The sequence below is a fragment of the Cetorhinus maximus genome, chromosome 3 (assembly GCF_964194155.1).
Source record: "Cetorhinus maximus chromosome 3, sCetMax3.hap1.1, whole genome shotgun sequence".
Taxonomy (NCBI): Eukaryota; Metazoa; Chordata; class Chondrichthyes; order Lamniformes; family Cetorhinidae; genus Cetorhinus; species Cetorhinus maximus.
This window is the reverse complement of record NC_135881.1, coordinates 67,510,073-67,536,689: the sequence shown is the minus strand read 5'-3', so window position 1 is coordinate 67,536,689 and position 26,617 is coordinate 67,510,073. Positions and strand designations below refer to the sequence as shown.

The 26,617-nt window shown below is 44.3% G+C and overlaps 1 protein-coding gene across 1 annotated transcript in view; it reads left to right on the top strand.

Moving 5' to 3' along the window:
• dnah5l (dynein, axonemal, heavy chain 5 like) overlaps positions 1-26,617 on the top strand; it is a 465,990-nt gene that overhangs the window by 115,853 nt on the left and 323,520 nt on the right. Inside the window, exons 19-26 of the mRNA XM_078535621.1 lie at positions 1,457-1,596; positions 1,900-2,051; positions 2,641-2,848; positions 3,640-3,727; positions 10,169-10,292; positions 14,203-14,381; positions 26,044-26,136; positions 26,290-26,493. Of these exons, the coding sequence (XP_078391747.1) occupies positions 1,457-1,596; positions 1,900-2,051; positions 2,641-2,848; positions 3,640-3,727; positions 10,169-10,292; positions 14,203-14,381; positions 26,044-26,136; positions 26,290-26,493 (1,188 nt within the window). The remainder of the gene's footprint in view (positions 1-1,456; positions 1,597-1,899; positions 2,052-2,640; positions 2,849-3,639; positions 3,728-10,168; positions 10,293-14,202; positions 14,382-26,043; positions 26,137-26,289; positions 26,494-26,617) is intronic.

The following is a 26,617-nucleotide window of genomic DNA, read 5'->3' as shown; positions in this document are numbered from 1 at the left end:
GCGTACAAGATATGTTTTGGACATCTCATTAACTAAAATCAGATCTTACTGAGGCAGCTGAACTTTAGCATGTGCAATTGCCTCCGTGAAAAACAGATGAGAACTCTAGAATCCGCTCCCATTTCCCCACACCCCCTCATGAAAATGACAGAGGCCAGGTTTGGGGACAGGACTTCTGGATCCAAGTCTCCGCTTCTATTTTCATAATGATGGAGAGCCTCTAACTCGTCAAGGCTACTTCTACAACACCGTCCAAACCTGTGACCTGTATCATCTAGAAGGAAATGAGTAGCAGATGCATGGGAATATGAGGTTACAATCAGATCAACATGATCTTATTGAATGGTGGAGCAGGCTTGAGGGGCTGAGTGGCCTACTCCTGCCCCTAATTCGTATGTTTGTATGCCTGCTTGGAAATTATGGCCTAATTGTCTAATTTTGAATGGCGCGATCAACTCAGAATGTATTTTGAGCTAAGATAGTACACTGCATTTTTTTATTGGAAATGGGGTGCAGAGTTATCTTCCTAATGACTCACGGTGAAATTATTTCAACAAGTGCTTGATAAGCCTTATTTCTCTGTATTTGGCTTGTGCTTACATTGCATTCTAGGTTACATTAAATTATTGCATTACAATAAATTAAAATGGAATATCTTGAAGTTTTGGTAAAAAAATGGAGTTTAAATTTCAGCTGCTTAATATTTCTAACATGATTCAAAAGTATCTTTCTGCAGAATTGTTCTATTTTTCATTATGTATATACATACATAATTTATACAACATACATACACACACATATTAATTCCAGAATTATTGCCTTAATATCTAAATGGTTTGCAGTGCGCTGTTCATGAACCAGCATACTACAAAATATGGTATTGGAATATATACGTGTGTTCCTCATTTCCACTGACATTGTCACACCCAAAGAAATAAGTGACTATTTACATCTCTGTGAAGAAACTTGGGACATTTTTCTGTGTTAAAGATGTGATTTAAATGCAGGCTATGCTGTTGATACAAGACACTTTTTTTCATAAAGAGTGAGGGAGAAATCACAGGAGAAATCTAGTTAGCTCACTCTCTTATACCGCTGATTGACTGGTTATAGTGTATCATTGTTGAGTTTTGGGAGCACGTTTGATGCTCAGTGGTGATCAAGGAATCATGTGGGTATGTGTGCATGTATTATAGGTGCAATAATCCAAAAAGAGAAATAAAAATACCGAAACAATAGCGAACAACGGTTTAGTGCAGCTACATTTCTTAATAATATGACTAATGATCCAATAATGATATTGATGATTCAAAACATATACTGTCAGTTCCAGTAAGGCACACTTGCATTGTTAGATTTAATTGCGTGTATTATTAATGAATGATATATTCCACTCATTATTTTTGTTGAATTGTGGATATACTTATATTGACATTGTACTTATTCCAAAATATAGGAAATCTTTGTGAATTTTGATCCGGCTGTGTTTGAGGTACTTTTAGAAGCAAAGTACTTGTATAGAATGGGGCTTGAAGTGCCACAAGCTGCTCTCAACCTATGCTTTAAAGAGACAGAAATTAAGCACCATTATTTAAGGTTAGTTTTTCTTTTACAATCAAGGTCAGTTCTTCAATATTTGCTTGAGCAAATGGTAGAAAAATAGCTGATGGATGCAGCCACACTTCATGACCAAGTTCAATTGATATATTTTAGGAGGCATCTGGATGAGTGCTTTGAAAAAAAAAGTTCAGTTCCTGGCCAACCTGTATATGAAGTTATAATGAAAGCACAATGAAGCAACTGTCGATTTCCATCCCTAATAACTATTGTCCTTTGGTTAAAATGTGTTTGTTTAATGTGGTTTATGGTTGACAAGTTAATCTTTTTGTTTACCTGCAGCATTCAGGAACTTTTAAGTAACTACCGAAATGTGGTGAACAACATCCCAACTATAATTCAACCATTGATGAAGCCTTTTATTGGCCAAGTGGATGAAGCTCTAATTCCTGGACTGACTATGTTGTCTTGGACCTCTTTAAACATTGAAAGATGTATGAATCTATATTTTTAATCAATTTGAGAAAGGAATCAAGGAGTTTTAAATGGAATTAATATTCTTTTTTATTCCTAGTCTCCACTTTTATTTCCTCTTCTTCCCATAGCATTCAATTCCATATACAATTCATCACCTTAAAAGACATAAATGACGGTTTCCCATTTGGCAATTGTATTCTAAATATTAAGATGTGGGAACAAATTTTATGGATGTTGGGTGGAATTTTCCAGCAGCATTTTGGATCTGATTTTATAGTTGGTGGGATGCGCCCTGCTGCTATAACCTATAAATTTGTCATCCATCCAACAATTTTACCCATTTCCTGCTGGAAACCACTCTTTGATTTTATGATCAGGTTTTATGCCTGTATAGTCTGCTTTTACTGATTTTAATTGCGAGTTTTAATTGGCTGTCAGTCTTTATGCAAATAAAGACCCTGTAGAATCTGGAAATATTTCCCAATTTCCAGGCTAAAATACCAAAAACGGGAAAAACAATGTGTAATTTGTAGATTCAATAGTTCTAACGTGTTGTAAAATATTATGTTTTATTAAATTTTTGCTCAATTTTCTTTTCAACCTTAGTCATAGAAAATGTGTACAGCTCACTGACTGAGCTGAAACATATGTTGAAGCAAGTGTCTGACACATTGGAGTGTAGGATTGAGAGAGTTCTGCATGAAATGTCTCTTACTGCCCTGGTTGACCTTCCTGAAGACGACCTTGTGGAAGCGCGAGCTTTTCTAGAGATGACTGAGAATATTGTTGCCTCAGCTGGACAAGCTTTATCTATGTATGTTTTTTTTTCAGATAATATTGAGCAAAACTGTGGATGGTATATGTGTATCAAGTTTGGCAAGGAATGGATAAAATTTGGATTTCTAGACAATTAAGTTGATTTTTCCCCTTTTTTACATTTCTACAATCAGATGTTAAATATGCTAAAAGAACTTTTTGAGTTATTGCTTTTTTAAAGAAAACACATCTTTTTGTCTTTTTATTCCCCCCTCTTAAAGGCGTTGACACCAGCTAGGTTACAACGCCACTGAGAATGGTCATCCTTTGCTAACTTGGCCAAGTTGCAGTTCTTAAAAGCTGAGAACATGGTGTCAGTAGCTTATTTTATAATGTGGCCTGGGGCAAGGACTCTAGCTTTGCTGAGTTCAATCCTTACCAGCATTCATGAGCTTTCCAATAGGCATAGTATTCTAGATCAGGAAATGTGACAGATTTACCTTTTCCTATTCCAAAGCTGCTGAGACCAGTTGTACCACTCCTATTGTCGCTTGGCTATGATCAGCTAATGTAGGACAGACAGGAAATTGTACCTTGGACCTTCTGAACTATATGATTCAGTTAAATAATGCCTTTGACAAGTGAATCACTGGGGCAGGCGGAACAATTACTTTTATTCACTAAGCCATATACAAAAATAACTAGTTAAAAATGTTAGTTTATGAACTAATGAATTAATATTAAAAATAGTCAAGTTAATAGTAGCATTTTGGAGTAGCGTTTCCTATGGTTTAGGAAATGCATGTTTTCTTTTTTGGATTGAAACATATACTGACTTTCTGCATGCAGACAGAGTCAACAGCTGGAGCGTTCTATGTATCAGTTAATGGATGGATTGACACAAAAACTCAAGGCAGAAGAGCAAGCCAATCTTCAGGTAATTCATATCGAATGATTCCAACATTGCTGCTGTATACTTTTCAGATAACTGTGCAAGAATATGGGCTTGTTTTTCTGATGAATTAGACATTGTAAGATTAAAGGTGCCTAAGCTTTTTTTGTAGAGCTGCAATTATGCAACATTCACTGCTTTTAGACTGTGCTAGCTCCAGGCAGATGAAGTATCACAGATGGCCTTGTTATTGCAAAAACAAATTGTTACTGTTAGAAGAGAGAAAAAAGGAACAGAGCGAGACTTAGCGCCGTCTATGGCACAAAGCAGATAAGACACAGGAACAGGCCATTCAGCCCAACCAGCCCATGTTAGTGTTCATGTTTCACTTGAGCCTCCTCCCATTTTTTCTCATCTAAATCCAGGGATTTAGTGCCTATGATTGGATGGATTTTTCTGGTTTTTGGTGTTTATCATGGGGATGTGGATCATTTTCAACTTGGGGGGGCCACGTTCGTCACTGGACAAGTGTACAAGCTTATGTAACCAACCTTCTCATTCTCCCTCAAATGCTTGTCTAGCTTTCCCTTAAGTGCATCTATACTATTTGCTTCAACCAATTCCTGTGATAGCGAGTTCCACATTCTCACCACTCTTTGGATAAAGTTTCTCCTGAATTTCCTATTGGATTTCTTTGTGATTACCTTATGTTGTTGGCCTCTGGTTAGACTCCTCCCCTCAGGAGGAGATATTCCTGTAGCCACTCTATCAAAATCTTTAGCAATTTTAAAGGTGACCCCTCAGCCTTATTCTTTCAAGGGAAAAGAGATCCACACTGTCAGTCCCTTCCTGATATGTATAACCACACATATCATCTTTCTCTGTAATCTCCTTTGTACCCGCTCCAGTACCTCTATATCCTAATTCATAATACACTGACCAGAACTGTACACAGTACTCTAAATGTGGTCTAACCAAGGTTTGATACGGATTTAGCATAACCTCCCTACTTAATTGTACCCCTCTAGTGCTTGGTTTGTTTTTTCTTAGGGCCTTGCTAACTTGTGGCGCAACTTTTAGTGATTGATGTATTTGTACCCCTAGTTCTCTTTGTTCCTCACCTAGACTTGCACCTTCCAAGTAATAAGTGACCTCCCTATTTTGTCTGCGGGAATGCAAAAAACTTTGTAATTTGCTGAATTATAATCCCCTTTTACTATTATTCAGTTTAGCATTTGCTAGATTGTAGTTTAATTTTAAGATCGCTAGTTTAAAATTTTATTCATGTAATTTTATTTCACTTCAGATAAATTAGGAGAAAGGAAAAGGTAAATCTTTAAGGTTCTGGGTTGCATCAATTGTGAAAACAGATAAAGCTTGTGCTAAGGCTAAAAGCAGCTAAGGGAGACCGAATGCCTATGCCTGAACACAGAACTTGCTGTGCCTATGATTGGATAGATTTTTCTGTTGTTCTGGTTTTTGGGGTTTACCATGGGGGTATTGGGCCATTCTCAACGTAGGAGGGTCAAGTTGGACACTGGACACATGTGCAAGTGTATGTGAATAAGAGGTGAAATGAGAAATAAACCATACCTACTATCTAAAGGACAGTATCAGATAATATAATTTTGAACTGTATCTTGTAAGCTGCTGCTTAAAACTGCAATGTATTAATTCTCATTTATGCCTAAATGAAAATCATGACAGCTATCAACATGGAGTTAGCTTCGATCTATTAAACAGTCTGAAGTGACTTAAAATTTATTATAGTTGTTTTAACTTTTTATGTGGAATTCTTTTTCAAACCATAATTTAAAGAGCTGTGAACTTGGAGCCATTAATCCCAAAAAGAACTTCTAACTTTATTGTTTTGTTAGGGAGAAATTAACATTTAAAACCATTTAAGTTGACTGGTTATAATGTAAAAGTACAAAAGCAGAATACCACAGATAATGGAAATCTGAAATTAAAACAGTAAATGCTGTAAATGATCAGTAGATCAGGAAGCATCTGTGGAGAGAGAAATTGAGTTAATATTTCAGGTCGATGACTTTTTTGTTGGAACTGGAAAAAGTTAGAATTGTAACAGGTTTTAAGCAAGCACAAAGGCAACGAAAGGTGGGAAGGGGGAAAGAGCAAAAGGGAAGCTCTGTAATAGGGTGGAAGGCAGGGGAGATTAAATAACAAAAGGGATGATAGTGTAAAACAAAAAAGGAGAAGGCAACGGGACAAGGAAAGTAAGGAAAGGGTCCAAAGGAGGTGGAAATGGGAAGAGAAGAATCATCAACAACAAATTGAGGCAGAGGTGACCTCAAATTGTTGAACTCAGTGGTGAATCCTGAAGGGTGTAGACAGTCTAATTGAAAGCTGAGGTGCAGTATAGGAATCTGAGCCACAGTATTGGAATCTGAGGACAGGGAGGTCAGAGTGGGAGTGGCTCGCCTTTTATTTTCTGTCCTGCTCCCACTCTGACCTTTCTGTTCCAAAGTTGAAATGGCAAATGGCATTCAACTCCAAAAGCATTGAACTGGAGACTGAGTTACAGAAACTGAGATATATCAGGGAGAGGGAAAGTTACCTGGACACTTTTTTCCTGAAGGCAGTTGCACTCTTTAGGATAGATTCTTCTGATTTGGTCAGCGGTCAGGGTCTGGAGGGTGTGACTGCAAGGATAGAGGTATGGGGAACGGGAAGGCAGAAATGGAGGATTCTCAGCCCTTGCAAATTGTCCAACAAGTTTGTGGTTCTTTTAGCTCAATTGGATGAGAGCAGGGGATGTAGGGTGGATGAGCAAACTGACCTTGGTACCATTCTACAGGAAACCATTCAAGCAGGGGGAGTTAATAGAAATGTAGTGGTGGTCGGGATCAGTGTAGTGAGGGGGATAGACAGAGTTCTCTGCAGCTGAGAGTGAGAGTCCAAAGGCTGTGCTGCCTGCCCAGTGCCAGGTTTGGGGCATCTGCTTGGGGCTGTAGAGGAATTGCAGTGGAAGGGGGAGGAACTAGTTGTCATGGTTCAGGTAGGTTCCAATGACATTGATAGGGCTAGGAACTAAATAGTGGGGATGAGGAATCATGTGAGGGGAGATGTGGAAATTAAAGTGAAAGGACATGCAATACAGCAGGGTAGCAATAAGAGTAATGATAATCAGACCGTGGCAAGAAAGGAAAAAATGTACAAACTTAAAAGTGTGGCATCAGGTAAGGCCAGAGTTTGCAAAAATAGCAAAAAAGACTGAATTAAATGCTCTGTATCTGAATGGGCATAATATTTGTAACAATTAGAGGAATTATCAGCACAAATAGAAATAATATATATGACCTGATAGCCAATATAGAGATGTAGTTACAAGGTGACCAAGGCTGGGACCTGCATATTCAAGGATACTTGACATTTCAAAGGGACAGAAAGTTAGAAAAAGGTGGTGGGGTAGCTCTGTTGATTAAGAATAATATTAGTACAATAGTGATTGACGACCTTAGTTCCAAAGGTCAAATTGTCGAATCAGTTTGGATAGAGATAAGAAATGGCGAAGGTAAGAAGTCACTTGTGGGAGTAGTATATAGTAGTATATAGAAAGAAAAACGCTGCAAGAAGGATGCCCTATCTGTGGCTAACAAGGAAGTTAAGCACAGTACCATGCTGAAAGAAAAAGCGTACAATTCTGCAAAGATTAGTTATAGGTCAGAAGATTGGACAGAATTAAAAAACCAGCAAAGAATGACTAAAACAATAATGAAGGAGAAGTTAGATTATGGGAGAAAGCTAGCTAGAAATATGAAGACAGGTATTAACAGTTTCCACAAGTATTTAAAGACGAAAAGAGTAATTTCTTCTAGGAGGAGGCGATGGCGTAGTGATATCGTCGGTGGACTAGTATTGCAGAGACCCATGGTAATGCTCTGGGGACCTGGGTTCCAATGGTGGAATGGTGGAATTTGAATTCAATAAAAATCTGGAATTAAAAGCCTAATGTTGACTATGAAACCACTGTCGATTGTTATAAAAACACATTTGGTTCACTAATGGCCTTTGGGGGAAGGAAATCTGTTGTCCTTACCTGGCCTGGCCTACATGTGACTCCAGACCCACAGCAATGTGTTTGACTCTTAAATGTCCTCTTAAATGCCCTCTGAAATGGCCAATTACCATCACTGAATCCCCTACTATCAACAACCTGGGTGTTACCATTGACCAGAAACAAAATTGGACTAGCTATATAAATACTGTGGCTACAAGAGCAGGTCAGAGGCTAGGAATCCGGCGACGAGTAACTGACCTCCTGACTCCCCAAAGCCTGTTCACCATCTTCAAGGCACAAGTCAGGAGTATGATGGAATACTCCCCACTTGCCTCGATGAGTGCAGCTCCCACAACACTCGACAGGACAAAGCAGTCCGCTTGACTGTCACCACATCCACAAACATTCACACTTTCCACCACCGATGCAAAGTAGTAGTAGTGTGTACCATCTACAAAATGAACTGCAGGAATTCACCAAGGCTCCTTAGACAGCACCTTCCAAACCCACAATCACAGCCATCTAGAAGGAAAAGGGCAGCAGATAGATGGGAACACCATCACCTGGAGGTTCCCCTCCAAGTCACTCACCACCCTGACTTGGAAATATGTCGCCGTTCCTTCACTGTCATTGGGTCAAAATCCTGGAACTCCCTTCCTCCAGCACTGTGAGTGTACCAACACCACATGGACTGCACTGGTTCAAGAAGGCAGCTCACCACCACATTCTCAAGGGCAACCAAGAATGGGCAATAAAAGCTGGCGCAACCAACGAAGCCCACATCCCATGAATGAATTTTTAAAAAGGGAGCATTGGCCCTCTAGTGTGTGAGTCTGGGGAATTAATAATGGCAAATAAGGAAATGGTGGTAGCATTGAACAGATATTTTGTGTCTGTCTTGACTGTGGAAGGCACAATAACATCCCAGAAATACGTGTAAATGAAGAAGTGAAAGGGAGGGAGAAGCTTAAAACAAGTACAATTACCAGGTAAAGGGCACTGAGAAAACTATTAGAAGTAAAGACTGACAAATCCCCAGCGCCTGATGGACTCCATCATAGGTTCTTAGAAGAAGTGGCTGCAGATATGTTAGAGGCAATGGCTCTAGTTTTCTAAAATATACTAGATTTTGGAAAGGTCCCATCAGATTGGAAAACAGTGATGTAACTCCTCTACTCAAGAAAGGAGGGAAGCAGCAAACAGGCAACTACAGGCCAGTAGCCTAACATCTGTCATTGGAAAATGCTAGAATCTATTATTAAGGAGGTCATAGCAAAGCATAGAAAATCTTAATACAATCAGGCAGAGTCAACATGGTTTGTGAAAGGGAAATCACATTTGACTAATTTATTAGAGTTCTTTGAGGAGGTAATGGCATAGTGGTATTGTCCCTGAACTAGTAATGCAGAGACCCAGGTAATGCTCTGGGGACCTGGGTTCAAATCCCACCAGCCAGATGGTGGAATTTGATTTCAATAAAAATCTGGAATTAAAAGCACAATGATGATCATGAAACCGTTGTTGTCTGTGGATGAGGTTTCATGGTAAATATGAAGGTCACCTGGGCACTTTGCCAAACTGATGTCACTGTGTGTCATTTTATGCGTTGGTGAGCAGGCCCTGCCCCCACTCACCGAGCCGAAGATTCTGGCCTTGAGTCCACAGTCAGGTCAGCCATGATCTTATTGAATGTTACAGCACGGGACACATGTTGTGAGAGAACATATGAGGAAAGGATGTGAACTTTTTAACTGTGACATGAATACTCTTACTATTTGCATGATCCCATTCTGAGGTTTTGTCATTTTAATTCTCCTCTCCACTCCAACACTGTCCTTGATCGGTTCCAAAGAACTTGCTTGAGGAACAGCACCTTCTCTTTCGATTAGGTACTTTACAGCCTTCTGGATTCAACTTTGAGTTCAACAATTTCAGATCAGATAACCTCTACTCTTTTTTCAGGCAGCAACTGCTAGTGATGATCCTAGTATTTCCATTTACACCTCCTCTAGTCCCATCTTTTGTTTCTTTATTTGTCCCAATAGCAACTCCTTTTATTGCCTTGCGCAATCATCCCTTTTGTTACTTAACCTCTCTTATCACAAACATTCCCGTTTGTTCTTCCATCTCCCCACTTTCCCTGTCTCAGTACTTGTTTTAAACCTGTTACATCGCTAACATCTTCCGGTTTTGAAAAGTTTTCTTTGTTTCCCTCTCCATGATGCAGAAGTGACTTTTGCCATAATGTAGATTTGACAGATTCCAATCAAACTGGTGAGAATTTAGTTGTAACAATTTCTACAATGAAACACCTGAAACTTGTGCTTTCTATTTTTTTGATTAACCTGTTACTGTGATCACCATTGAATGTTATATTTATGAAACTTTTGATATGCAGTTGAAAGGAGACATCATTTTTTAAAATTCAAGTTCTTCATCCTACTTACACTTTGGTTTGTATGCAGGATACCTATGCATGTTTGCATCCTGATGCAAAACAAAAAACTCGCTGTCAAGAATGCTTACCCTGTAGCTACTATAATCTGATGGGACAAATTTGCCAAAAGAATACTGATGCCTTGGTGAAATGTAAGTGGTGTTGTGAGTTTTCAGCGTGAATGATATTTTTTGTAACCTCCCTTTTTTGTAAAGCTGATTTTATATGACTTTTATCTTTGTATTTTTGTGTAATATGAACCAACTATGGGGTCGATTTTGCAATTCTTTCTCTGTGCTGGTAGGAGTGCTACCCCTCAGGCAAATCCAAGTGCTCTGATGCACAGGTGCAGTGGGAAATTTTGAGGTGCAGGAGCTCTAAGAAAATGTGTTGGCCATATCATTTCTAAATCTACTTTTTTGTTGTTTTCCTGTGTATTAATCATTTATTCTCCTCAGTAAAACTTTGCTTTTTAAGTGAAAAATGTTTGTGCCAGTAGACATTTTATTTCGAACCACATGGTATTTTGAATCATTAGCGTTAGCTAGAATTTCATTATGCAACAGTTTAATTATTTAATTCAATCCTAATAAAAATATGAATTAAAGAAGACTTTGCTTACCTCTGACTGGGGGCTAGTATATAGAGGGGTCACTGCTTTTCTTGATTTATATTTATAACCCAGACCTGGGTGTACAGGGCACAATTTTGAAATTTGAAGATGATGTAAGATTTGGAAATATTGTGAACTGTGAGGAGGATAGTGATAGACTTCAAGCAGATATGGGTGGAATGGGCAGACATGTGGCGGATGAAATTTAATGTAGGGAAGTGTGAAGTGATACATTTTGGTCAGAAAAGTGAAGAGAGGTAACATAAAATAAAGGGTACAATTCTAAAGGAAATGCAGGAGCAAAGGGACCTGGGTATATAAGTGCATAAACCTTTAAAGGTGGCAGGACAGATTGAGAGAATGGTTAATAAATTATACTAAATCCTGGGTTTTATACATAAGGACACAAAGTACAAAAGCAAGTAAGTTATGAACCTTCATAAAACACTGGTTCAGTCTCAATGGGAAGGATGTGAAGATTTTCAAAAGGGTTAGAAAAGATTTACAAGAATGGTTCCAAGGTTGAGAGACTTCAGTTATGTGGATAGATTGGCGAAGCTGGGGCAGTTCTCTTTGAAGAAGAGAAGCTTGAGAGGAGATTTATTAGACGTGATCAAAATTATGAGGGGTCTGGAGAGTGTAAATGAGGAGAAACTGTTCCCATCGGCAGAAGGTTGAGAACCCTAACATGATTAACAAAAGAACCAGAGGCGACATGAGGAAACACTTCTTTATGCAACAAGTAATTTGGATCTGGAATGCACTGCCTGAGCCTGTGGTGGAGACAGATTCAACTGCGGTTTTCAAAAGGGAACTGGGTAATTATCTGAAGAGAAAAGATTTTACTGGGCTACAGAGAAAAGGTCGAGGAGTGGGACTAGCTGAATTGCTGTTGCAGAGAACTGACACAAAGACAATGTGCTGAATGGCCGCCTCTGTGCTGTAACCATTCTGTGATTCTAGTATAGATACATTAAAGGAAGTTGATAAACACATGAGGAAGAAAGAAATTGAAGGTTACCCTGATAGTATGATTAAGGAGGGTGGGAGGAGGCTTGTGGATCATAAACACCAGCATAAATGGGGAGGGCAAAATGGTGCTGTGCTGTAAATTCCATGTAAAGCTGCCAGCAGGGAATACAAACACGACTGCATTTCACATCCTCAGGCCATCACAGCCAAGCAATTAATGTGAATCACTCTCTCCCCCCACACACTCTCTCGCCCCCACACTCTCTCTCCCCCCATGCCTCACAATTTCTCCCCCACCCCCTCACACTCTCTCCCTAATCCACCCCATCACACTCTCTCTTCCTCTCTCACGCTTTCTCTCCCCCATTCCCCCACACTCTCTCTCTCCCACCCCCTCACACTCTCTCTCGCTATCCCAGCTCCATACTCCCTCTCCCCCACATTCTCTCCCCCTCACCCCCACACTTTCTGCCCCACCCCCTCACCCTCTCTCTCCGCAACCCCCTCACACACTCTTTCCCCATCTCCTCACACTTTCTCTCCTATCTCCTCACACTCTCTCTCCCCCCATCACCTCACATACTCTCTCTCTCTCTCTCACACAGTCTCCAGTCACTCACTTACTCAGATGCCAGTAGACTCCATTGCTCTGTCTGCCTTGCCTGGGCCCCGCCGCTCCGGCTGTCTTGCCTGGGCCCTGCACCACTTCTCCAGCCCTCTTGCTTGAGGCCCACACCTCCGCTCCAGCTCTCTTGCTTGAGGCCCACACCGCCGCTCCAGCTCTCTTGCTTGAGGCCCACACTGCCACTCCGGCTGTCTCGCACTCTAGGCCCTGTAATTTAACTTCAATACTTACCTTCCCACTCTTTGCTGCTCGTTCAATCACAGACTGGTTTCTCTCTGATTTGCTGCCTAGAGAACCTATCAGCAGCAAATGCAGGGAGGAACCAGCCTGTGATTGGATCTGAGCAGCTTTACAGAATTTTTCAAATATCAGTCACTTATATGTCCAGGTTTGGTGGGCTGCATTGAGTTTACAAGTCTGCTTAAAATTGAAGGTGCCGGTGTGGCACCCAGCACTACATCACTGCTCTGATGCAGATACTTGTAGGGCTGGATTATTGTTTGTGGGACTAATTCCATCAAGAGGAATTGCAGATTGGGAACCCACACATGCTGGCTTGGGGCCCAGGGGGTGGTTTTTGAGGAGACAGCCAATTAAGTGGTCACCTCTGGGAGCTTCTCTGCTGCCCTTAATTGGATTTCAGGCCCACAGGTGACCAATTTGGAGACTGCTGTATGTAAAATCGCCAAGTTGGTCCCGCTGCCAACAAGTGCAGAGTTGGGATCTGTTTTTCGCTCCAACATTTCGGTCCCAAACCCCATGGAAAATTCAGCCCATATAGTTAGCTTATTAGCATAATTAGAATGTTCTCTCCACACACATTGGCCTTTGCATAGATGATGCACAAACTGAGGGCTATGGCATTAATTTCAAACTAACTTTAGGACAATTGGAAAAATTTAAGGAGGTGCAGGCACTTAAATTTAAATGCCTGCACAGGAAGAATAATATCTTCTATCTTTGGAAAGAATGAAATTTTAATATGTATACACTACATACATTTGATAGCCAAGGAAAGGGAAAGAAGGAGAATGCAAAAAACCTGCAGTGCAAAAGCAAACAAAAGAAACCTGCCATCCTTACCTGGTCTGGCCTACGTGTGACTCCAAACCCATAGCAATGTGGTTGACCCTCTGAAATGGCCGAGCAAGCTATTCAGTTCAAGGGCAATTAGGGATCAACAAACTGTCTCTCTGCTGACCTAGAGCAAGCTGAGGCAATTGTCCTTGGCCAGTGGGAATGAGGTATACTAACATCTGCAGATATGCCTTGGTGCTTACTAATCTCCCTGGCATGCCTCCCTTTCATCTCGTGCCACTTCACCATGAAATACTTTATTTGAGGTTCCTTAAAAATAAACATATCTTAAGGAGTTACAAAAAATGGCTGCAAAACTATTTATATAAGAAAATAATCTCAATAAAAGTTTCTTAAAGATAGGAAAAAATGTTCAATAAAATACCATATGAAAAGAGGTACTGTGCACATTCAGAAAAGCCTTTGCCACTTTGGGAGCTCCTTCACTGAAGGAGTTTCTCTTGCTGCCATTCCACATTGAATAAGAATAAACCAGATACAAATTAGCAAAATTGTGCTTTATGCTCATTTATATATCTTTGCACAAAATTTTGGAGGCTTGCATAGAAAATGGGTATGAAAAATCCAGCACACTAAATGCAGCAGTTTGTAGAATCGCATCGGGTAGAAGATAATGGGCCTATTCTGCCAACTCTGCAAATTCCCTTTGTGTCTGTAGCACAAATTCATAACTCATATACATCGTGGCAAATTCTGCCTTGTGTAATTTCTGCCTTTTGATCTGGAGCATGTCATTGTGTCAATATGTGTGCAGGTTCCAAGTTATCATTGGATGCTATCAAGCGGCATTTACATGTTACCAGCTCTAAGTACAAGGCATCAAAACCATTTCCTGGTGGTGGTGGAGAGGCACCAAAAGCCCCATTCTTCAAGTCTGAAATTGTACTGGCAATTCCAAATGTTGTGATGCGACCAAGTTTGGAGGAGATTCAGGTAAGTATTTAACAGCAAATTGGCAAAATGTTAACTTGATAACAAATTCTAAAATATAGATGCTGTTGTGTTTTCCAACAAATGTTAACCTAATTTCTGACATAACTATGTGGTACAATACTATGTCTAGTTCAATCAGTTGATGCACGTGTTGGAGAAAATTGCCTGTCACTTGTTGCTGTCACACGTACTTGCAAAAAAAAAGCAAAAACAGTAATCCAAATACACAAAGATGTAAGAACTGTTTGTATACTTCATATAAATCAGAATAATGTACTTTAATGTACATTGCATGTCAACATTGCGCCTTGTGATTAAATAACATCAGTAAATGGCTCTAATTTGGTACTTGAAATTCATGACATTATCTAAACCCCAAGATGTTTTACAGTCTGGGAACACACTCCAGCTTTGGGGCGGAATCATCCCAGATTTGCACTAAGTGTGGTAGCCGGCGGGTAACCCGCTGTTTGCGAGGCAATTTTTCACGTCGTATCGTCCCAAACCCGCCACATTATTTATGCATTCCCAGGAAACACGCTGTTTCTATGGCAGGTGAGCTCTCATTCGTCACCCCACCGCTGCATCACACCGGGCGCCATATTTAAAGTCCAGCACAAGCACTCCTCAATGCTTCCAGACCACCACTGCTGCACGGAAGACACGGCCCTGAAACTGAAGAAGACTGTAGCCCCCAGGTTCAGCGACGTGTCACTCGAGTACCTTTTGGATGCCATGGAGGCCTGCTGGGATGCCCTCTACCCCCGATCTGACCGCAGGATGGGCAGCAACAGCACTAACCTGGCTTGAGAGGCGGTGACAACGGTGGTCAGTGCCAAAGTCCTTCAGGAGTGGATAGCCACCCAGTGCTGCAAGAGGATGAATGACCTCCTCCGTTCCGCAAGGGTAAGTCACTCTTCTTATGACTTTCAATTCACACACTCACAAACCCATCTCATATTCACAGAGCCCTCACTCACTACTGGTTCAAGGGACATCACCATTCACTCTTTCACACTCACCATCATTGTCCTCATCCCGTCCATGGGAACACTCAGCACCCACACAGGTCAGGCATATTTGTTATCTGGCCTGGCAGGTGTCTTGCTTACACTTTCTCCACCTCTATTCATGCATACACAACAAGAGGGAGAGGTTCCTGACTGGTGGCAGAATGCCCGAAATCAAGGTCCTCTCGGATGTTGAAGACAAGGCCATCCAGCTGGCTGGCCACGATCTGGACCGGTCCTGTGCTGACAGTGAGGTTGGCGCTGACCTACCAAGTGAGGATCCAGCAGTGTAACATCTATCGGACAACCATGCTGTGAGTGATGTGTCCTGTTTCACAGGCCACTGCCATGCACTAATTATCTCCCCTTGCTTCCGCAGGCACATCTGGGAAACAGCCAATGGAGTCCACAACCCAGAGCCTCCAAGCAAGCTTGGAAGAAACCTCTGAAGAGGAATCTGGAGGCATCCTCTCTGAAGTCCAATCTGAAGACGCCTTCATTGAAGACCCGTCACAGCGCTCACCCATACCCTCCACCAGCAAAGAGACACACACCTCGGTGGGACCTGGCTTTAGGATAGCCTTGGGATCATAATCTGGTGAGCACATTGCACTTTCTGATCCACTGTAGGTAGTGGCAGGGACCTCCCTGGTGTCCAGCACTCGGGGGACTGCTGGAGGCCAGAAATTTGCTGAGTCCGAGTCAGATGTTGAGCCTCTGGACTCGGTCATGTCACTGTTGCTGGAGCTGCAAAGGCAAGCTTGGGAACATCAGAGGGGATGTCCGCTGCACTCCTAAGATTGCAAGGCTTGATGGATGAGTCCGTCAGCCTTCACTCTGAGGTGATAGTGCTGGCATGCCAATGCATTGAGGTCAACACTGTTAGGATGGCGGCCGCTATGGAGACCTTGGTCCAGGACATCGATCCTGCACTGCTGCACGGGCTTAACTGCATCGCTGATGTCATAGTTAGCCTCCAACATTGAGTATGCAAGAGTGGTGCCGGGCAGCTCGATCTCATGCCAGCTACCCCTGCTCCTTAAGGAGTCAGCCTGGGGCCCCCGGGCACCCATAGGGAGGAGGATCAGCAGGTTCACACTCTGGGATTATCCATCCAGGTGACTCTGAGTGTCCGGCCCAACCGGCTCCCCTCTTCCTGTGACCTCAACAGTTCCAGCTCCACAGGCCAAGGAGGGTGCCACTGCCACACAGCAGGACCCCGAATGCAGGCCGGGGCCTTCCAAGTCTCAGCCCTCCAGAGGACGTCTACCAAAGTCACAGACAGGGCGTCACAGTCAGCAGGCTGCCTCTACCTCTGCTGTGGGTGTCCAGGGAGCAATAAGATGTAGCGGCAGGGTTAGCAAAGTTAAGGAGAATTAGTTGCACAGCTTGGGCACGGGTGTTAATCACTTGTCCATAATGTTCACTATTGTCAATAAGCTCCCAAGAATGTCTCCCTGCTATGGCACCTTGTTCTGATGCACAGTGTTCTTGTCACTCAGATGTGAAACCTTTCTGCACAAGATAAAGGCAGGTGTCTCAGTTCAGGGCCTGTTCCCTGTGCAGCCTTCGGACCAAAGTGATGATCCAGCCTCATTCTCCCTGGGAACCTTGCTGATGGCTGCACTTCAGCAGTGCTTGTCATTGCTGCCAGAATGTCGTGGGCAGGCGCCACAGAGTTCTCTCATTCTCTCGGTGTGCTCTCAGCACCTTTAAGGTGGGGCTGGCCCCCATCTCTTCAGCATCTGTGACCACTGATGCTGTGCTCCTGAAGGGGACAGGTGCTGAAGGCTGACAAAGGATCAGATGCTTCTAAAGTTTCATGGCTGCGTCTCTATAATATGACACTGATCACAGAGTGCAAGTGAGCTGCCCTCGGCCAGACAGGAGTCAGACATTCTCAGAGGCTATGTGAAGATTTATGGAGTGTCCTCACTGCATGTCATCATCATCCTCCTGCAATCGAGTGACTATTAGGACCTACATTGCGTCTCCATGACAGGAGCATTCTCACAGAGGGTATTCGCACTGCCATAAGCCAGACTGGAGTCAAACGTTCACAGATGCAATGAGAGGCTCTGTGGGGTCACCTCACTGCATGGCGTCATCATCCTCCACAAATCTAACAGTTATGAGGGCCTCCTGAGCACGCCTGCCTCATCTAGCCAGTCTGAGGGCCTCATCCCCGTTGGCATCGTCCTCTTTGGAGGAGACCTCCAGCTCCTCCATTTTCTCCTCAGCCAGCTCATCTCCCTGTTGCAGCGCCAGGTTATAAAGGGTGCAGCAGACGATGACGATGCGTGACACCCTCTGTGGACTGTATTACAGGGCTCCACCAAACCGGTCCAGGCACCGGAACCACATCTTCAGCATCCTGATGGTCTGCTCCACTAAGTTACGAGCTGCAGCATGAGCCTCATTATACCGTCGCTTTGCTGCAGTCTGAGGCTGCCGCATAGGTGTCATCAGCCAAGGCCTCTGTGGGTAGCCCTTGTCCCCGAGGAGCCATCCCTGCAGCTTCTGTGGACCCTGGAAGACTCCAGTGGTCTGTGACTGACTGAGGATGCAGACGTCATGCACACTCACTGGAAATCGTGCGCGCACCTGCAGGATGTGTTTCTGGTGGTCGCATACCAGCTGCACATTCTGCAAATGGAATCCCTTGCGGTTGGTGTAGTCAACCACGTGTTGTGACGGAGACCTGAGCATCACATGAGTGCAGTCATTTGCACCCTGCACCTGTGGGAAACCCGAGATCTGTGTGAATCCAGTCACTCTTGCATCCTGGCTGTCCTGGTCTCGGACTAAATGCACAAAGTTGTGTGCCTTTGCAAAGATGGCATCTGTGTCCTTATGGATGCATTTGTGGGTGGAGGCTTGTGAGATCCCACAGATGTCACCTGTGGAGCCCTGAAAGGAGCCACTGCAATAAAAATTGAGCGCCGCTGTCACTTTCACAGCCACTGGCAGTGGATGCCCTTCATGTCCCCATTGCGCCAAATCTTGCAGTAGCTGGCAGATGTGACCAACCAGTTCCCTAGACATATGCAGTCTCCGGCGACACTAGTTCTTGGTCATCTGCAGGAATGAAAGTTGGCGACCATAGATCCTGGATGTCGCTGGGCGCTGGCCTGCGATGGCTCGCTGTGGCTCTTGGGTAGTGTGTGTGGGAGCCCCAGCCGCCTTCTCCCTATGCAACTAGGTGCCTCAGTTGCTCTCTCCTCTGTCGTCTTCGCGCTCATCAGGCATACAGACTCCATCATCCTGATGTATTCCTCCTGCAGGATGAAAGAGAGAGACACGTGGTTAGCATGGGTGTACTAAGAACCTGTCCTGGTTAAGTGTGAAGGCCCCTTAATGATTCCCAGAGAGTGCTGGCCACCTCTTGGATGGCCAGAGATTAGTGTGCTGCATGGCTGCCCAAAACCCCACCACTTCTGCCCCAGTCCACCCGACTGATTGGCGGCAGATTTGCCCATTGGACTGCATGCTGTGGTCTCAGCTCAGGCACAGGCATTCTCCTAACCCGAACTGCAGGGCTGCCCTGTTAGCTTGAACCATGGAGGAGACTGGTCCAAACCAGGGTGCTGACATTGCAAGAGGCTGTGAGCACTCCCAGCATAGACTGCTTCATGGCCAGCTTCAGAGAGGAGATTGAGCAATGTGTGCAGCCGTCCAACTATTCTAATGTCCGCTAAAATGCTCATGACTTTGCAGTCTGTGCTCAAGGGGTGAGGGGTGTATGGTGAGACAGTTTGAAGCACTTGGTGGCACTTTGATGCCTCTGCATTGCTTACGTGGGCAGATAAGCTAGAAGCCCCACCCCAATCATATCAATTTGGCTGTGCCTGAATTGTCTGAGTTGCAGAGGAATGGTCATTTTCTACAGGTTTCCCGAATGTGTGGCCATTTCCCTCGCCTACCCTACCCCAAATGCTTGTGCACTATATTCAATGGCAGGGCTGCGCTTGCTTCCCCCCCCCATCCCACATGTCGCCTCAATGGCAGGGCTGTCCTTAACCCTGAAACCCCAACGCCCCTGAAGCTTGAAGTCCAACAGGTGACCCTGGCGAGTGCTGCACAACATTACTGTGTATTCACCTCTGAGTTCCCTGCAAAGTGCAGGCCGCCAAGTGCATGCTGCTTATGTGCTGTTATGAAAGCAAGGATTGGCATGCTTTCCACCGATGTGGATGGATGATCCAGCAGCAGGGGGACGATTCCGACGGGCTGGCCTGATAATGATATGCTGATGTATGTCAATGAGGCTCCTGATGTCCGATGGCGGGAAACGCGGCCCGCCATCGCTGGGCTGAGCTGAGCGGACGCTCTCGAACTGGTTTTACGCCATTGTGAAACCGATAGCGCCTTATTGTCCGCTCACGCCACCGATCACACCCGACACCAGCAGGCATGGAAAATTCCGCCCTGTGTGTTATCCTGTGTCTAATACCTCTGTTAAAATGGTAGTGGAGCTTCATAAAAATTAAATTTAACATTCAACTAAAGAGATTGGCAACAGTTATTTCTAGAATAATGTGTCTTACTTCAAACCTTAGAATCCCAAGCAGTGCAATTGCTCTTCATTTCCCATTCCGGGAATTGCCCATTTTTGTGGCCCAAGGAAAATGAACAATTTATTATAATTTGTATATTATCGACAAATGTTTTGAGATTAATATTTTTATATGATTTAGGCATGGAGGAACTGATTAGTACAGTAGATTAGCCCATTCTCTCCTTCACCTCAGGATGCTGAGTTTGAAGCCTCTATTTCAGCTATTGGGATCTTCCTGTATTGAATGAGCAAGTAGTCTCTCAGCCTAGTGCCGAATGTGCATGGCCCATATTATAAAAATTTATTACCAATTATACTAAATTGTTTATTTTCTTTGGGCCACAAAAGTGCCTGGAAAGGGAAATGAAGAATAACTGCACTGCTTGGGATCCTAAGATTTGGAGCAAGGTTTTGAGTAAGATACATTATTCTAGAAATAACTGTTGGCGATCTTAGTGGATGAATACGAAATTAATTTTTATGAAGGTCTAGTACTATTTTAACAGAGGTATTAGTCACTTTTATGTCAATATTGTGTCAGCTGTGGCTCACTTAGTAGCACACTTACCTCTGAGTCAGAATGTTGCGGGTTGAAGTCTCACTCCAGGAATTAAACACAAAAAATAAGGCCGTAATAGAGTGAGTGCTGCATTGTCAGAGGTGTCATCTTTCAGATGAGGCATTAACTGAGGCCCCATCTGCCTTCTCAGGTGGATGTAAAAGATTCAATGACACTATTTCAAAGAGGAACAGGGTAGTTATCCCTGCTGTCCTGGCTAATATTTTATCACTCAGTCAACACCACAAGATCAGATTGGCCCAGATCATCCGGTCTCCATGGGAATTGCCCAGAAAGTTTGAAATTCCGATGGGCAATTCCCCTGCTCCCCAGGACCCTCTGAAAACATCTCTGACTCTGAATTGGAGTTGGAGACTTTGGACTGTTCTGATTTACTTACCTGAATATTTACCCAGAAAATGTTGGACAGAAAAATCTTCTAACTCCTGGGTGACAATATAACTGAATCCTCCTCAATCACCCACACTGACCCCACTGACTACACCCCTCGACCCCTGGCGCCCCCTGGCTCTTGACCCCCTGATGTCCCCGACTACTGCCCTGACGTCCCTTGAGTCTCAACCACCCAACCCCCCGACTCCTACCAACTTCTGACTAGCCTCCACCACCTAACTCCCCCGAGTGGCCTCTGACCAGAACCAATGAACCTGTGACCTGACAACCCTTCCAGACCTTACCCAACTACCCTGCCCAGCTTCCTCCCTGCCCAGCTGCCTCCACAACCAGTTGCCACCCTAACACTTGCCACCCCATCCACTGCCACTCTGCCCACATACCTCACCCACCCCACCCACTCACACATCTATACATTTGCCCATTCACCCATTCACTTACCTACTCACTCATACGCTCATTCACTGACACATTGAAAAGCTATTTAAATGCCCCAAAGTTTCTCAGTGTGTTAGTGAACACTTACCCGAATATGATTAGTCCGACGGTGATGCTGCTCCCTGGAAGCTTCAGACTGATTTTTGTGGGAGTTTGCTGTATACAAATTGGCTGCTGCATTTCCAACATTACAGCAGTGACTATACTTTATAGTACTTCATTGGGCATAAGGTTCTTTGGGACATCGTGTGGTTATGAAAGACAATATATAAATGCATGTCTTTCTTTATATAAACCTTTTAAATGTTCATCTACTAATATGGTCAACAGTAAGTTCCAGCTGATTATTGCAGCAGAGCAGAGGAATGCATATCTGATTCTTTTTTTTATTCATTCATGGGATGTGTGTGTTGCTGGCTAGGCCAACATTTATTGCCCATCCATAATTGCCCTTGAGAAGGTGGTGGTAAGCTGCCTTCTTGAACCGCTGCAGACCATGTGGTGTAGGTACATCCACATTGCTGTTAGGGAGTTCCAGGATTTTTACCCAGTGACAGTGAAGGAACGGCGAATTATTTCCAAGTCAGGATGGTAAGTGGCTTGGAGAGGAACTTCCAGGTGGTGGTGTTCCCATGTACATGCTGCCCTTGTCCTTCTAGGTGGTAGTGGTCGTGGGTTTGGAAGGTGCTGTCTAAGGAGGCTTGGTGAATTCCTGCAATGCATCTTGCAGAGAGTACACACTGCTGCTACTGTGTGTTGGTAGTGGAGGGAGTGAATGTTTGTGGATGTGGTGCCAATCAAGTGGACTGCTTTGTCCTGGACGGTGTCAAGCTTCTTGAGTGTTGTGGGAGCTGGACTCATCCAGGCAAGTGGGGAGTATTCCATCACACTCCTGACTTGTAGGTGGACAGGCTTTGGGGAGTCAGGAGGTGAGTTACTCATCACACGATTCCTAACCTCCGACTTACTGTTGTAGCCACAGTATTTATATGGCTAGTCCAGTTCAGTTTCTGGTCAATGGTAACCTGCAGGATGTTGATAGTGGGGGATTCAGTGATAGTAATGCCATTGAATATCAAGGGGCAATGGTTGGATTCTCTCTTGTTGGAGGTGGTCATTGCCTGGCACTTGTGTGGTGTGAATATTACTTGCCGCTTGTCAGCCCAAGCCTAGATATTGTTCAGGTCTTGCTGCTTTGAGACATGGACTGCTTCAGTATATGAGGAGTTGCGAATGGTGCTGAACATTGTGCAATTATCAGCGAACATCCCCACTTCTGACCTTATGATGGAAGAAAGGTCATTGATGAAGTAGCTGAAGATGGTTGGGCCTGGGACACTACCGAGGAACTCCTGCAGTGATGCCCTGGAACTGAGATAACTGACCTCCAACAACCACAACCATTTTCCTTTGTGCTAGGTATGACTCTAACCAGTGGTGAGATTTCCCCAATTCCTATTGACTCCCGTTTTGCTAGGGCTCCTTGATGCCACACTTGGTCAAATGCTGCCTTGATGTCAAGGGCAGTCACTCTCACCTCACCTCGGGAGTTCAGTTCTTTTGTCCATGTTTGAACCAAGGCTGTAATGAGGTCAGGAGCTGAGTGGCCCTGGCGGAACCCAAACTGGGCATCAGTGAGCAGGTTATTGCTAAGCAAGCGCTGCTTGATAGCACTGTTGATGACCCCTTCCATTACTTTACTGATGATGAAGAGTAGACTGATGGGGCGGTAATTGGCCGGGTTGGATTTGTCCTGCTTTTTATGTACAGGACATACCTGGGCAAGTTTCCACATAGTCAGGTAGGTGCCAGTTTTGTAGCTGGTACTGGAACAGCTTGGCTAGGGGTGTAACAAGTTATGGAGCATAAGTTTTCAGTACTATTGCTGGAATATTGTCAGGGCCCATAGCCTTTGCAGTATCCAGTGCCTTCAACTGTTCCCTGATATCACGTGGAGTGAATCGAATTGGCTGAAAGGATGGTTGCAGGACATCGCTTCAGAAGTTCCACAATTTTATGTGGCTCAGGCTGCTTTGCCACGTCTCCCGGTACTTTGGCCCGGCTCTGGCAGTGTCCATCCTGGTTCCGACCACATCCCTCCTGGCTCTTGGCGACCCTCTCAGCAGGCCACTGGGTTTGGGCGCCAATAGGCCTCAGGCCTCGCTCCAGGTCTCTCCTCCACTCACATTGCACCCAACCCAATGTCCCCAGCCAATTTAGTGAGTGAAGGTGAGTGTGTGTGAAGGTTGGTGAGTGAGTAAATGTGCGTGAGGATGGATGAGTCAGAATATATGAGCGTGGGTGAGTGAGTGTGTGTGAGTGTGAGGGTGGGTGAGTGAATGAGTGTGAGGATAGGTGAGTGAGTGTGTGAGTGAGGGTGGATGAGGGTGGATGAGTGAGTGAGGGTGGGGTGAGTGAGTGTGTGTGAGGCTGGGCGAGTGAGTGAAGGTGGGGTGAGTGGGTGAGTGAGTGAGTGTCTGTGAAGGTGGGTGAGTGAGTGAGGGTAGGGTGAGTGAGTGAGTGTGTGTGAGTGATTGAGGGTGGGTGAGTGAGTGTGTGTGAGGGCGGGTGAGTGAGTGCGTGTGAGTGCGAGAATGGGCGAGTGAATGAGTGTGAGGATGTATGAATGAGTGTGTTAAGGTGGGTGAGTGAGTGAGGCTGGGTGAGTGAATAAGTGAGGGTGTGTGAGGGTGGGTGAGTGAGTATGTGTGAGGGTGGGTGAGTGAGTGAAGGTGGAGTGAGTGAGTATGTGTGAGGATGGGTGAGTGAGAGAGTGTGTGTGAGGGTGGGTGAGTGAGTGTGGGTGGGTGGGTGAGTTTGTGTGAGGGTCGGTGAATGAGTGAGTGGGCAGAATTTTACCCTCGTTCAGCAGGTGCAGCGGGTGGGCCCAGGAGTGGCCCTGCAGCTGACCGCTGCCCACGATCGGTCCCCTACATGGATTTCCCACTGGCTGGCCAATTAACGGCCAGCCAGCTTGAAACGCACGCTGCAGCACTCAGTGCTGTCGGGGTGGGAGGAGTGCATGTGTGGGGGTGCGCGCAGTTAATGCTCCCTGAGACACATGTCTCCACTTAAATCTCCATTCAGTTCAGCAGGTCCGTAATATCCCGCTGAGTGGGAGGGGCCATAAAAGCCTGGCCCTTATCTTTCTGAAATTTACTCATTGCTCCTGCCCCCCCTCCTTCCAAGTGTGAAAAAAATTGAAATGTGGTCCCCCCTCATGCAACAAGATTGGACAAGCCTGTTCTAAAGTATGCACAGTGTCCATATCTGAGCTGGTGGCTACTATTATAAGGCCGAGGAATGGTGCTTCTTCCTCAGACTCTTGATCTCACCTTTCACCTGAGGCTGCAGTGACTGACCAATCAACAACTTTTGACAATCTGAAAGCACAAACATATAAGCGGAGTGTAGGGGCGTGGAAAGGGAGGGTAGGAGAGTAAAGTACGAGTTCCACCCTCACTCATTCTGCAGTTTCCATTTAAGGCAACTTTGAGGATGAAGGTGAGGAGTGAGTGGAGAAGGTGCGTAAGGCAGCAAATTACCATCATCCTGGATGGCCTCAGCAGTGCAAGGTGCCACTGGATCTGTGGCATTGTTACCCATAATCCTATGGATCATCTCCTCCAGAGCGCTGCAGGGATCCCTTCATGCTGGTCTCCCACCAATTCTATAGCAGGTCACCTACTCCTGCAAAAGAGAAAGCAGAATGTCAGTGACATGTGTCAGTGTAGTTGGGTAATGTGCCTTCCATAGCTGAATAACTGTAGGTTTGCAGAGTCATACAGAGGTATGTGTGCACAGCTGACATGATTGGAAGGTATATATTGGTGAGGTGTAGTATACGGATATTGGGGTTGAGTCCTGAGATTCAAGGAGTGCTGCTAGATGAGTGGTGGTGCGGTGTTGTGCAGTGAGCAGTGGGAGAGATGGATGGAGTCGTGGGTATGAGATGTGATGTGCAGATCCATTGCTCACCTTGACCACCCAAGTGAGGTCTTAAAACCTTTTCTGGAACTGCTGCCCCATGCCCTGGAGGTGACAATCTAGCCATTGACTACAATTGCCATGTGCTCCCATTCCCTGTGGAAGCCCAGTCTTGATGGTTTCCTGTCTGCCAGCAGAAACATGGCCTTCTTCTTGGCCTCCACTTCTCTGACTACTGTGTCCAGGCACCACTAAAGCAGGGAGCTGTTTCCTTTGCCTGCTGTGCCATCCTCCTTCCCCTTCAATGCTCCGATGTGATTATACAGCAGGCAATAGTGCATTGCTACAACTCTCCTTTTATAGGGGTTATGCCTTTAAAAAGAAAAGGTCGTTTTGAGGACCTGGTTTCTTCACAATGCTACTCAGCCCCTTGCAGTGCACAGAGGATGCCAGCAGTGTAACAGATATCAGGGCAGCTTGTGGCCATGCTACAGGGAATCAGGGAGATGGGATTGGTGCACAAATTTTATGTGCTGTCCACCTTGTTTCTAACTCGCGTGGGCAGGTCACAAAAAACGGGCCCCGTGTCCAAAAATCAGGGCAAATGAGTTTCTAGCCCTATAAATTAGATTCTGTGTTCCACAGGATAGATGTGTAATATATCAAATTAAAAATTATGTTAACCAATCTTTTGTTGTGTTATTTTTAGTAAATTACAAACAGTATTCTATTATCAATCCATATTTTATTCTACAGGCTATCCTAAATAAAGCAGTGAATGTAATTCTGTCCATGTCTAAGGATATTCCTCTTTGGTCCTTTGCCTATATTCATCTGAAACAACAACAGGTATCCACTAGATTCCATTCTAGTTTGGTATTTAATTACTTCAATTTTTGAAAGCATTATATTCTGTTTGCTTACAGGACAATAATTTACCAGATATTTGAGTTTAGTTTTCATGCTTAAATTTGTTGTTTATTTTTACATGGCAATACATAGATTGAACAGAATGCTGCTCGAGAACTGGGTGATGATAGCATCCTTGGTAAGCAGGTGGTGCTAAAATCTCTTGATAAACAAATCAGTGAACACAAGGATGTCACTAAGGTCGTGATCCAGCTCAGTTCCATTGTTTCCTCATTGAAGACTGATGCAATAGAGATTCTTGACAATTTCTCTCACTTCTCCCACTTGTGGAATCAGGTGAGTTTGTATCATCTATTTGTGTGTGTCCATGTGTATGTGCATGCATGAGAGAGAGAGAGAGAGTGATGCTGTAACAGTAACTGCTTCAACTGCCAAGAGGTCTTGGTTTTTCCTATTGCCC